The sequence below is a fragment of the Sorex araneus genome, chromosome 5 (assembly GCF_027595985.1).
Source record: "Sorex araneus isolate mSorAra2 chromosome 5, mSorAra2.pri, whole genome shotgun sequence".
Taxonomy (NCBI): domain Eukaryota; kingdom Metazoa; phylum Chordata; class Mammalia; order Eulipotyphla; family Soricidae; genus Sorex; species Sorex araneus.
Window position 1 is genome coordinate 196198308 of NC_073306.1, and position 12297 is coordinate 196210604.

The 12297-nt window shown below is 42.4% G+C and overlaps 1 protein-coding gene across 2 annotated transcripts in view; it reads right to left on the reverse strand.

Moving 5' to 3' along the window:
• Positions 1-1253: 1253 nt before the first annotated feature.
• ADAMTS3 (ADAM metallopeptidase with thrombospondin type 1 motif 3) overlaps positions 1254-12297 on the reverse strand; it is a 231854-nt gene continuing 220810 nt past the window's right edge. For both annotated transcript variants that reach the window (XM_004617908.2, XM_055138716.1), the window contains exons 20-22: positions 11030-11237; positions 9393-9510; positions 1254-3981 (exon numbers count right to left, since the gene is read on the reverse strand). In XM_004617908.2, the coding sequence (XP_004617965.2) occupies positions 3425-3981; positions 9393-9510; positions 11030-11237 (883 nt within the window). In that variant the 3' untranslated portion in view covers positions 1254-3424. The remainder of the gene's footprint in view (positions 3982-9392; positions 9511-11029; positions 11238-12297) is intronic.

The window sequence follows — 12297 nt, forward strand, 5'->3', positions numbered from 1 at the left end:
CCCTTGAGCACCACCAGGAGTGATTCCTGAGTACAGAGCGAAGAGTAAACCCTGAGCACCACCAGGCATACTCCCAAACAAAAAGGAAAACAATTTACAGTCAGGATACAATTCTAAGCAATTACAGCTGCAGGCTTGTGACAGTACAGCAAGCCCCAACCTCTCACCCACCCTGTGGCCAGACTGCTGATGTTTTTAATGAATTTGTCTTTGCTACCATGTTTTAAAGTTATTTATCTTTAGAGTACTAAAACTATATCCCAAGCAAAAAATTATGGTGACCATGGTTCAAACTTGCTCCATACGAGGAAGGAAACTGGGTTATCTATCAAAAATGAGGAGTGGAGTAAATCAACAAAATGTGATTTGTGATATGCACATGATTTAATACGTCGGACCTTATATTACTCCATTGGTTACAACAATTACACCTTGGCATTGGACGGTTTTATATCCAGTTTACCAGTGAGGAATCTGAAATTTAGAGGTTATTCAAGATCATTCAGGCTTAATTGGTGGGTGGAGTCAAACCCAGGTGTGCCTTTGCAGTTTAAACTGGCAATCAGCTCTACAGTGTCCCTCAGCACGTCATGAAAAGTCCCCCAATAGGACAGTGGATAGGGTGTTTGCCTTGTATGCGGCTGACCCGGGTTCCATTACCAGAATCCCATGTTGTCCCCCGTGCACCGCCAGAAGTAATTCCTGAGTGCATGAGCCAGGATTAACTCCTGTGCATTGCCAGGTATGATCCCCTCCAATAAAAAAAAGTACCCTCTTTTACCCTTTGTATATGTTATCACCATTTTTTCCTCCACCTTATCACAGTTCTATGAGACAGACTTTAAAAAATGCCCCATCTGATACCCTATGTATATATGCTTAAAATATCACTTAAAAATTATCATGATAGTGGCTGGAGAGATAATATAGTGGGTAAGGTGCTTGCCTTGCACGGGCCTGGCCCAGGTTTGATTCCTGCATTCATTTTGGGCCCCTAGAAACACCAGGAGTAATTCCTGGGTGCAGAGCCAGGAGTAAGCCCTGAGGATTGCTGGGTGTGACTCCCCGCCCTCCCCCAACCACCAGAAAAAATACTTAAAAATTGTATCATGATATACCTCAATGTGAGAGAGAGACACTGCCACTGTATTGAAGCCATTTTAAGGAATGTCCAAGTAGCAAATGAATTTGATACCATTTCTCTTTGTATTGGAAAAGAACATAGATTAAATGATAAAATCTAGAGACAGATCCAGAGTTTGCTAACAATTTTTATTGCTACGTGCTCCCATTACAACAAACAGCATCAGTAGTGTACACTTGATAAAAAGAAATTTTCAGCTTAGTAGAAAAGGAAGCTCAAAGACCAGAAGTATAAGAAGTATCTACATCTTTACGGAGGTGTACATGTGTGACCAGCTTTCGCTATATTCCCCTGGGGGTCAGGCATATGCACATGCAAGTAAACTAGAGAGAATTTCATTCCAGGAAATTTTCTAGAAAATAAAATTATTTCTATAATTTCTACTTGCAACTCAGGGATTGTTTTAAGATGTGGAACTCAACAATTTTATTTGACTTTTACAAGTCTTGCACAAAGTAGCAGCAATTCTTGAGAGGTATAGAGTCAATAAGTGAAGTTATCAGTTTACCTTGGTTGAGATGCAAAAGTCTTGCATATTCTATGCTATGAAAGGTTAATATGCTCACAATTCAAATTGCATAATACAATTGCAGACACTCCAGCAACATACCACAGAAACAGTATGCTGAAAATGCTTTTTTTGGGAAGGATAATTTATAAAAGTCTTATCTCTTTCACATACTTTTAAAAGTTCTAATTCACCATTTCAATTAAGCAGCTAGTTACCTGAGTCCCTGCCTCTTATGTCTTATTGAAGGGGTACAACTCATCAAGGTTGTATCAACTGCACCGAAAATACAAAAAGTGTGCATCACATAAGTTTGTTTAATTTTCGCTCTTTTATTTGTCTGCTGTGGTTTACTTAAATTCCTCCTCTATACACAGAACACAGCATGCCTCTCTAATTGTATCTCTCTAGCTTACCAAATATGTCATTAATATTAGTGTAAATATTTAGTACATAAAAATACTATCAAGAAAAAAAATCAACTTTTAATAAATATCTTCAATTCTGAATTCTATATACAAGTACTTTACATGTACTCCCTGGAGAGAGCATTTCTGGTTTCACTGTGAGCAAAGTGACCTCTGACATAAATTATTAACACATTATTGCAGTCAAATGCATTGTGGTCATGAACATTTGGATATGAACCATGCGGAAAATAAATATCGTAACCATTGGCTAATGCTTTCATGAACCTGCTTCCAAAATCCCACAACCCTACTATAATTTGAATATAAATTCTAGTACAAATATACCTTTCTCAGCTACCAACAAACAATTCCCCAAACATTTTCCTTTTTTATTATTACAGTATATTGAGTATACCTGTTTGTATATGTCAACAACGGAAAAACGGAATAAAAATAACACAAGAACTTAGATGACTTCAATGGTGCCTCTTAAGGTCCTGATAAAAAGCTTTTAGTTTTATCTTCCATAGGCTTTTTTCTGATTTCTTCTCTTTCACCACAAACACACTAAAATAACAGACCTAATCCTATTTATTTTAAAGGTGGAAGGTAGTAGGAAAGCTGAAATCTATCTATAGCCTCTCTTTTTATTTTTCTAGAATTTAGGTATCACATTGTTGATTACACCACAGAACAAAATCTTCTGTATTATCAGTAGCTACAAATCTAACCTCTCTGTAATAGTCGGCTTTGAAAATCAATCCTTAAAATGTCAAATAAGGCAATACTCAATGACAGGCACCTAAAACATCCAGAAATGTTCTATAGTAAACAATCATTTGAGAACATATCTCTTAAAATAATACTGATTTCTGCAATATACAGTATTTACATGACAGCTACAACTTTCCTCATACAATATTTCTAAGATAGATAAATAGGAGTACACGTCAACGAGTTTTTTTGCTTCATTTTGAAAACCTTTTAAGTGTAAACCATTGACACCTCTCTTTTATTTTCACTGTAACTTTTTTTTAAAAACAACAAAAAAAATCAGCTAATATGCACAAACAGTTCCAGTCCTCTTTTCTGATTTAGAGAATGACCCACATGTTTAGCAACTTAACTTTCCCTCTATTAATCATCTTTGGTGCTTTCTTCGAATGAATTCTGGGAAATGAGTCACTGCTGAACAGAAGGAGGAAGAAAGCAACGAGAAAGTGAACCAGCACTTTTTGTTCTTCCATTTACAGACGAAAAATGAGTTCGATGATCTAGAGAGATTTTTCACTTTACACAAGCTCTATGCACCACGAGAAGGGGGAAACTTGTCCTGACTTTTAGCCTTTGAGGTTCACGTTCTCATCTTAACAGGGTGACCGATCTCACTGGACGTCTTTTGTCAATCATCTTTTCATCTTTCGTTGAGGTTCTTGTCTGAGCAGCACCCAGGGCGTCACTGACGGCGAGGAAGCGGGCAGCCGCCGGCTGAGAAGATGAATTGAGGTGGGCGCCCTTCGTGGGGGGCGAGAGCAGCCTCACAGTCTTCCTTGCAGTTTGCTGAGACCTCCTCTGGGGCAGGGTAGCACCATCAGGTTTACTGTTGGGTTGAAAAGCAGCATAGGCGTTTGGACCTCCCGCCGGGGAGATCCTTCTCAGAGGTTCCTTCTTCTCCGCGGGCCCCTCTGATTGGTGAGGAGCCAAAGGTGTGGGCATCAGGAGAGACCCCGGGAGGTCACTGGGGTTGAAGAGAGCATCATCGTGAGCTTCGGCAGCTTCCGGAAGGTAGGGCGGGGGCAGGGTGCTGCTGCGCTTGCTACAGGACTCGCAGCACAACTTGTTATAGCCTGGGATGGAACAGTACCGGGCCAGCACCTCCATCTGACAGAATATGGACTTGTCGCCCAAACAAGGCTCATCTGCAGAGATGAAAAGGAAGCCAGTGACGTGGATTAAACACAAAAAGAGGGAAGAGGATTAAAATCATTTATGATATAAAAAGATAAGTGAAATCTGATAGGAGCATTTGCATTCTTTTGAATGCAAATATGTGTGTATATATATGTATATATATACACATATATATTTGCCCATCTGCCCAGCCCCCCTTCTTTTTTTAAAAATTAAAAAAAAATTTTTTAAATAAGTGAATCACCATGAGGGTACATTTACAGATTAATACATTTTCGTGCTTATGTTTCCATCATACAATGTTCGAGAACCCATCCCTCCACCAGTGCCCATTCTCCACCACCAATGAACCCAGTATCCCTCCCACCCTCCAATCCCATCCCCCCATCCCAGCCCACCTCTGTGGCAGGGCATTCCCTTTTGTTCTCTTCTCTCCTTTTGGGTGTTGTGGTTTGCAATAGGGGTATTGAGTGGCCATCGTGTTCAATCAATAGTCTACTGTCTCCCTCCTTTTTTTTTTTCAAATTTATATTTTTATATTTTTACAAGTGTTGGTGCTGGCGTGGCAGTCCCAGGGGTTAAGGTGCTTGTCTTGATTCCATCCCTGGCACCACAAGATGCCCCAGCTTTGCTCAGTACAACCCTGGAGACCCTGAGCATTTGTGAGTGTGGCCCTGGGGGTACCTGAGCGTGTCAAGGTGGCCAGAGAAAGTTCGAGCACCAGAGGGTCCAAGCAATGCTGTAGCTTCAGGACCTCTCACTGGACCACTGGCCCAGGTAGCTGAGTCAGAGAATCACCAGGTTTCCCTGTGCACTGCTGGAGGGCTCCTCCCCAAGACTGAATGTTAAGGTCAATTCACTGCTCAAGGAGAGACTGGCTTATATTAACTCCCATCTATTCCAGGGCGCCTCCTACGTGGAATATCCAAACAATAAATGCAAAACTCATCAATATGGCATTTATATAATATCCTTACCTAAAATGACTATGCAATGTATGCAATGTATACATAACTTAAGAAATAGAATTTTTTTTTTTTCTGGTGAAGTTTGTAAAGAAAGAGGAGGGCCAGTGGCATGCAAAAGACCAGGGTTTGACCTGCTGGTCTTTTTACACCACAGAAAGTAAATAAATAAATACATATAAAATCAAAATGAGGGGGCCAGAGTGATAGCACAGCCCGTAGGGCGTTCGCCTTGCACGCGGCTGACCCAGGTTCAATCCCCGGCATCCCATATGGTTCCCCAAGCACCACCAGGAGTAATTCCTGAGTGCAGAGCCAGGAGCAACCCTGAGTATGGCTGGGTGTGACCCATAAAGCAAACAAATAAACAAAACCAAAAGCAAAATGAGGAGGACCACTTGGCAAGACCAAGAGAGGACTTAAAATTACCCTCACTGATACTTATTACATCCACTTCCCAAGTTGTGGAACTTGGAAACAACTTGTATTTCCTTGAGAATGATCGTACATAGCATGATATACTGAAGTATTTTATATTAGGCAGGGCAATTAGTTAGCATCTTATGTTTTAAATTCCTGAGAAACACCGCCAAGAGATATAATTTCCATCCTGTCTGAATTACTTTCTTTTTCTCTGTGTCATGAATTGAACTCGGCCTCACACAGGCAAGATGTGCTCTAGCACTGAGTCAGATTTTTGGGCTCAAGTTACTTTATACATGTCTGTATCTTAAAATAAGAAAATGGACATCTGGGGCTGGAGTTATAGCACAGCGGGTAGGGCATTTGCCTTGCACGTGGGAGACCCGGGTTTGATTCCCAGCATCCCATATGGTCCCCCAAGCACTGCCAGGAGTAATTCCTGAGTGCATGAGTCAGGAGTAACCCCTGTGCATCCCCGGTGTGATTAAAAAAAAAAAAAGTAAAAAATGGACATCTTCTTTTCATATGTTTATCATTCTAGGTCTAGGATAAGAGTACCTTACTAAGCTGTGCACTTCGTTTCCAAATTGACCCTCTCACCCCTTCCACCCCTCTCCTATGGTTCATGCTAAAGTAAGGTGTATTGGGGCTTGAGCAATAGCACAGCAGATAGGGCATTTGCCTTGCATGCGGCCAACCCGAGTTCGATTCCCAGTATCCCATATGGTCCCCTGAACACTGCCAAGAGTAATTCCTGAGTGCAGAGCCAGGAGTAAGGCTTATGCATTGCCAGGTGTGACCCAAAAAGAAAAAAAGTATGGTGTATTGTCTCTGAGTCCATGTGATACTTGCCTGTACTGTGTAAGTGTCTGGATTATGCCTGCAGACACCAGTTCACAATTTGCTGCTAATCAAGGCTAGCATATACCACTGTGTGGAGAATGAAGGAGAGTAAAGAACAAATACAATAAAAGATATGAATTCTATAGCTGTTTGCCAAGGAACAGGTGGAAAGGGCTTTCATGCACAGTTTTATAGTACAATCAATATAGGACCTATGAAAAAGTCATTACAATCATTCATGAAAATTAAGGAAGCGTGTTAGCTTCCTAACTGGATGCCCAGATTATTATAAAAACTCAGCAGAAGTTCTGCATGTGGTCTCAAAGGACTATTTACTTCTTATTGCAGTTTGGGACTCCGTTGGAAATTATTATTTGATTGAAATGTGGCTGAAATATGTGGCTTTTAAAATTCTTATAATTGACCTTGGGTTCTGATTTCAGAGCAAGAGGGCAGCTAAAAAGATGTAGAATTGCTTTTCGAATTATGTAATCTCATCATCTCTATTTATAATACAAACACTTTCTTTGGGCTTACAGAGGAGAATCAAGCACATTTCCCCCTGGGAATTGGGCACAGAAACATAAAGACCTTTATGACTTACTCAAAAAGTGCTTTGCCTCCTGGAACAAGGCTTACACTAGAGTAAGTCTCAGGGAGGCAGTAACCTTTCAGCTTCTAACCTGTAAAGTCTGTTCTTTTATCTCTGACTTGTGCTTTAAACTTCCAAATATGGACCAGAGAGATAGTACAGCGGGTAAGGTGTTGGCCTTGCATAAGCTTGACCAGATTCGATCCCAGGCACCACATATGATTCCCCGAGTCCCACCATCAATATTCTTGACTACAGAGTCAGAAATAAGCCCTAATCATAGCAAGGTGTGGCCCCCCAAATAAAATAAAACAGAACAAAAAGCCCAAATTTTCAAGTATATTTGTAAAGAAAATGAATGAAACATGTAAGTACTTTGTCTCCCTCTCATGGCCATGTATGTAAATTTAGCACACATTTCAAATTAAAATTTCTAATAATTTCAAACCTGACAATTCCTTTAAAAAATTTAATAAAATAGTAGTTTGGCAAATATTTTTTCTGAGAAAAAAGAAGTGCCATTCTGCAGCTGTCCATATATAGGCACTGGCTCACTACGGGAAGAACACAGGACAAGGAAATGACCCCATTTAATGACCCCAAACCTCACTAACTTGGAAGAGCAATGTCCACAGTTGCTACACACAGGAGAACTGCATTTAGCAGAGGGCAGTGGTGAGTCAGGGAGACTGAGCAAAGCATGGAGAGTAGGGAGGATGTTTGAGACGAAGAAGAGTGAGTGGGACCCATGAGAGAGAGAATGAACGAGATGGAAACAATAGGCAGGAAAGTAGAAGGAAAGAGGGGTAAAGGGAGACAGAAAAACAGTTGGAGCAATAGAGTCATAGGGACCAGGAGAAACTGGGGAAGAAAGTTTCGGAAGGTGAGAACTGGAGGGTGAGGGAGAGGTCAGACAGTTCCATCATCATTAGATGGATAGAGTGGGAGAAAGGGAGGGAGTGGGTGGAGAAAGGCCGGGAGGATTCTGAGACAAAAATAAAGAGGGGCAGAGACAGAAAGAAGGGGTAAAAGAGAGGGTGAGAGGGCAGGGAGCTGTTAGGAAATGAAAGAGGAAAACAGTGAAGGAGAGACAGAGATGGATGAAGAGGAGGCAGAGGAAGAGGAGTGAAGCTGAAGAGGCCGATGTGACAGACGAAAGGGAGCAATCAACACGCCACATGCAAATGACAGCAAGTCAGAGAGAGACTAACACAGAAAGTGAGTTAGAGAGGAACAAAATAGATGCAGCATGAGACACAGATATTTAAACAAAAATGGTGACGGCAGAGGAATGAGAAGGAAGACTGATAAAAACTGAAATCATCCAGTATATTTTATTTTAAAACAGCAAAAGGATATAAACGAGATAGGATGTAGAATAAGTATAGGGTGTGTATTTTTTTCCTCTTTGGGCCACATCCAGCTGACTCCTGACTTTGTGCTCAGGGATCACTCCTGGCAGTGCTCTAGGGATCATATGTGGTGTCAGTGATTGAACCCAGGTCAGCTGCACACAAGCCTTAGCCCACTCTATTTCTCCAGTCCAATAGTTGTAAATTTCAAATAACCCTGTTGTACAGATATATACTCATAGACACATATTTGACATAGTTTTCTGCATGTGATATTTATCCTTATGGCTAACATGAATGAGTTAGTGACATTTTTAAGGACTTTTGAAATTTTATACCTTTTACTGATGTGAAGGTATATGAAAATCAGAGGGAAAAGCCAGTTACTACTAGAAACATAAATGGATACAGTTACAGAAACCTAACACAGTTTGCATCACCTCCTGGTAGGTTCTCAGAAAACTGCAGCAGCCATGGTAATTAACGAGGGGGCAACATGCACAGGTGTTATAAAAAAATTATATCACTGTCACTGTCATCCCGCTGCTCATCGATTTTTGCTCGAGCAGGCACCAGTAACGTCTCCATTGTGAAACTTGTTGTTACTGTTTTTGGCATATCAAATACACCACGGGTAGCTTGCCAAGCTCTACTGTGCGGGCGGGAAACTCTCGGTAGCTTTCCAGGCTCTTCAAAAGGAATGGAGAAATTGAACCCGTTTCGGCCGCATGCAAGGCAAATATCCTACCCGCTATGCTATTGCTCCAGGGTGTATTAGGGTATTATATCAATTAATTTATGATCAATTAGTTTATGATTTTTTGGGGGGTCACACCCAGTGATGCACAGGGGTCACTCCTGGTTCATGCATTCAGAAATTACTCCTGGCAGTGCTCAGGAGACCACAGGTGATGCAGGGAATCGAACCCAGGTCAGCTGCATGCAAGGCAAACAACCTCCCCACTGTGCTATGGCTCCAGCCTCCAAGAATTAATTTACGATTTGTTTTTGACAGTCAATTTTTTGACTGGCTGTTCTTGGGGATCTTTCCGGGCTCAGTGCTCAGGGAATCACTCCTGGCAGTGTTCAGTGCTGTCGATTGAACTCAGGTCAGCTGCATGTAAGGAAAGCGTCTTACCTGTAGTACTACCACTCCAGCCCTAACACACAGTATTTTAGGAAATTTCGGGGTTTGAGTCTTAAGTACCATGGTCAGAAAGGAAATGACCCAGCATCACACCTACCGTTACAGGGAGGGAGCTGACAGGCCCTCACAGACTCCGGCTTCTCACCCTCACAATGGTCTCCAGCCCTGCACAGGACCTGCCTGACCTCCGTCCCTTCACCACAGGTTACAGAACACTAAAGGAAAAGAAAAAGGCTTTAATCAAAGATGTCTAATTCACTGAGATGGGTTTTCTTCTCTCTCCAGGGTGCGTGAACACACATGCATGCACACAACTACACACAGCTATGGAAGCATATATTTTCCTGTGGATGCTTTGCCTTTTGTAAACCAGGATACAGTCCCTTTTCTCTGAAAGCTGTGATACTACTACTGTGTCACAGGTTTAATTGTAGGACCAGATGGAAGCTCAGGGCATCAATGCACTTAAAGCAGCCTTACTTGGTACTGAATAAGCATTGGTAGTAACGGAGCCATTATTATAACACAGAGACCTTAACAACACTAGTAGGACCTATTTTCAGGTTGCAAATCATGTGGTATTGAGTGTTCGCTCTTTGACCTCATTTACGGATGACAGAATTAACTGGTATGCCACACTAATTCAATGTTTCTGGAACTACATGCTTTTGCTTCACAAATTCATTTTTTGGTTTGTTTGTTTTGGTTTGGGGCCACACCTGGCTGTTTTGGGGGCATTCTCCTGGCTCAGTGCTCAGGCATCACTCCTGGCAGTGCTCAGGGTGCTGTCGATTGAACTCAGGTCAGCTGCATGTAAGGAAAGCATCTTACCTGCGGTACTACCACTCCAGCCCTAACGCACAGTCTTTTAAAAGAAACGTGTGCACTAGAAGGACAAATACCAGAATACATGGGCTAAACACAAGCAACCACACATTGATTTCTTTTGTTTGTTTGTTTTGTGGCCACACCCTGTGATATCAGGAATTACCCCTGGTGGTGCCTGGAGATGAGAATGGGTACTGGGGATTGAACCTGGGTCGGCTGTAAGCAGCACCAGCACCTTACCTGCTGTACTCTTTCTCTAGGCGCAAGCGATATGACTTGGCTGGTCATGGAACTCCATCATTCGGACAGATACTAGGCACCCAGTTTTTTTTTTTTTTTTGGTCTGTTTGGTTTTTGGACCATGCCTAGCAGTGTTCACAGGGGCTACTCCTGGCTCTGCTTCAGGGATTATTCCTGGTCATGCTTAGGGGACCACGTAGGATACCTGGGATCAAACCCTTGTCAACTGCATGCAAGGCAACTGCCCTACTACTTCAGCCCTGAACACACAATTGTTTAAAGAAATGGGTGATGAGTAAAACAGGAGTTCTAGTAATTTGCTGCACAGGCCATGACAACAATAAGGTTCTTTGACTCTGGAATGCAGAGGAAAAAAACTGCAGGAAAGGTACCCACCTTTCCTGGAAACAGGCCTTGTAAGGTAAGAAATAGGTGTGTGTGGGGGAAGGGGGACTCCACTCATTAATTTTACATGCAAAATCTGTTTTTAAAATGTCCCTTGTTCCCCGCTAATGCCTCCAGGAATTTAATGATAATGAACCATGACAGTTGCTCCATGTACACACAAAAAAACAATATTCAGTCACACTGGGATATAGTCCACATGTTTAACATACACGCACAAGCATATAACAACAACTGAACGCACAGAAATCTCACACGCACCTCATTCCACGGCCCTGTTTTCCACTGGGCCGGGCAGGGGACCCTGTTGCAGGGCCGGCGGCTCTCGGGACGGTCGCCCACGCAGTATTTGCTGTGCACGGAGCGGTTGGTGCCGTCGTGCAGCGGCTGGAGGCAGCGGACGGTGCGCAGCTGGTAGCCGGAACTGCCACAGGTTTTGGTGCAGTGCTCCCACTCTTCTGCCACCCAGCTGGAGGGGGTGGAATCAAGATTCAACACGGTCACTGCGACAGATACTGGACCGTTCACACAGCAAACCTATCCTTTTCCTGCTCTCTGCTGCTAAACATAACGGGGTGCGCAACCGTTCCAGAGCAATTTCGGAAAAATGAATGAAGGAATCCAGCGGTTCAAATGTCTGAGGATTTTTCCAATCAGTGAAAAGCCTGTTGCTATGGTTTTTAAGATCCTGGTATTTTTCCTAGCTCTTAGTGGTTCTGAAACCATCTCTTTCCCTACAGAATGGGTGGTCTACGAAGGGTTTCTGACACTCATCTTAAGATTGTCTGGGTTGGCTCGGGAATGACGTACTTTGTCTTAGTCGCGTTGCCAGTGGTGTGAAAGGTCGAAAAGGAAACACAAACGGGAATCTACATGGTGCTTGCTGATACAAATGGATTTGGCTGAGGCTTTTTTTTTTTTAAATGAATCACAAGTTCACTCATCTTTTAATATTCTGGAATCACTGTTTCATTTCTACATTTTCTAATTTCATTGCTGTGAGGGCTATAAGACATACCCAGCATTTCTGGGAAACTCAGTCTTTCCTATTGGCTGTGATTGTCACAAAACAAAGAGAAAGATACAGTGTATCTGGGCACTGGGTAAGTGTGTAACTGCTTCCAGAAATATGCCTGGGAGGAGCATTTCCAGAGATCACTGTATCACTGTCATCCCATTGCTCATCGATTTGCTCCAGTGGGCACCAGTAACGTCTCCCTTGTGAGACTTGTTACTGTTTTTAGCATATCGAATACATCATGGGTAGCTTGCCAGGCTCTGCCCTGCTGGTGGGATACTCTTGGTATCTTGCTAGGCTCTCCGAGAGGGACGGAGGAATCAAACCTGGGTCAGCTGCGCGCAAGGCAAATGCCTACCCGCTGTGCTATCACTCCAGCCCTTCCAAAGAGATAGTTTATACTTATATTTTATATTATCTTTCCCCATATATAGGATACTAAAATATAACCATATTAAAATTTTGGCAACACTTGGTATTTACAAATAAGATTGCTCTAAATTATCAAACT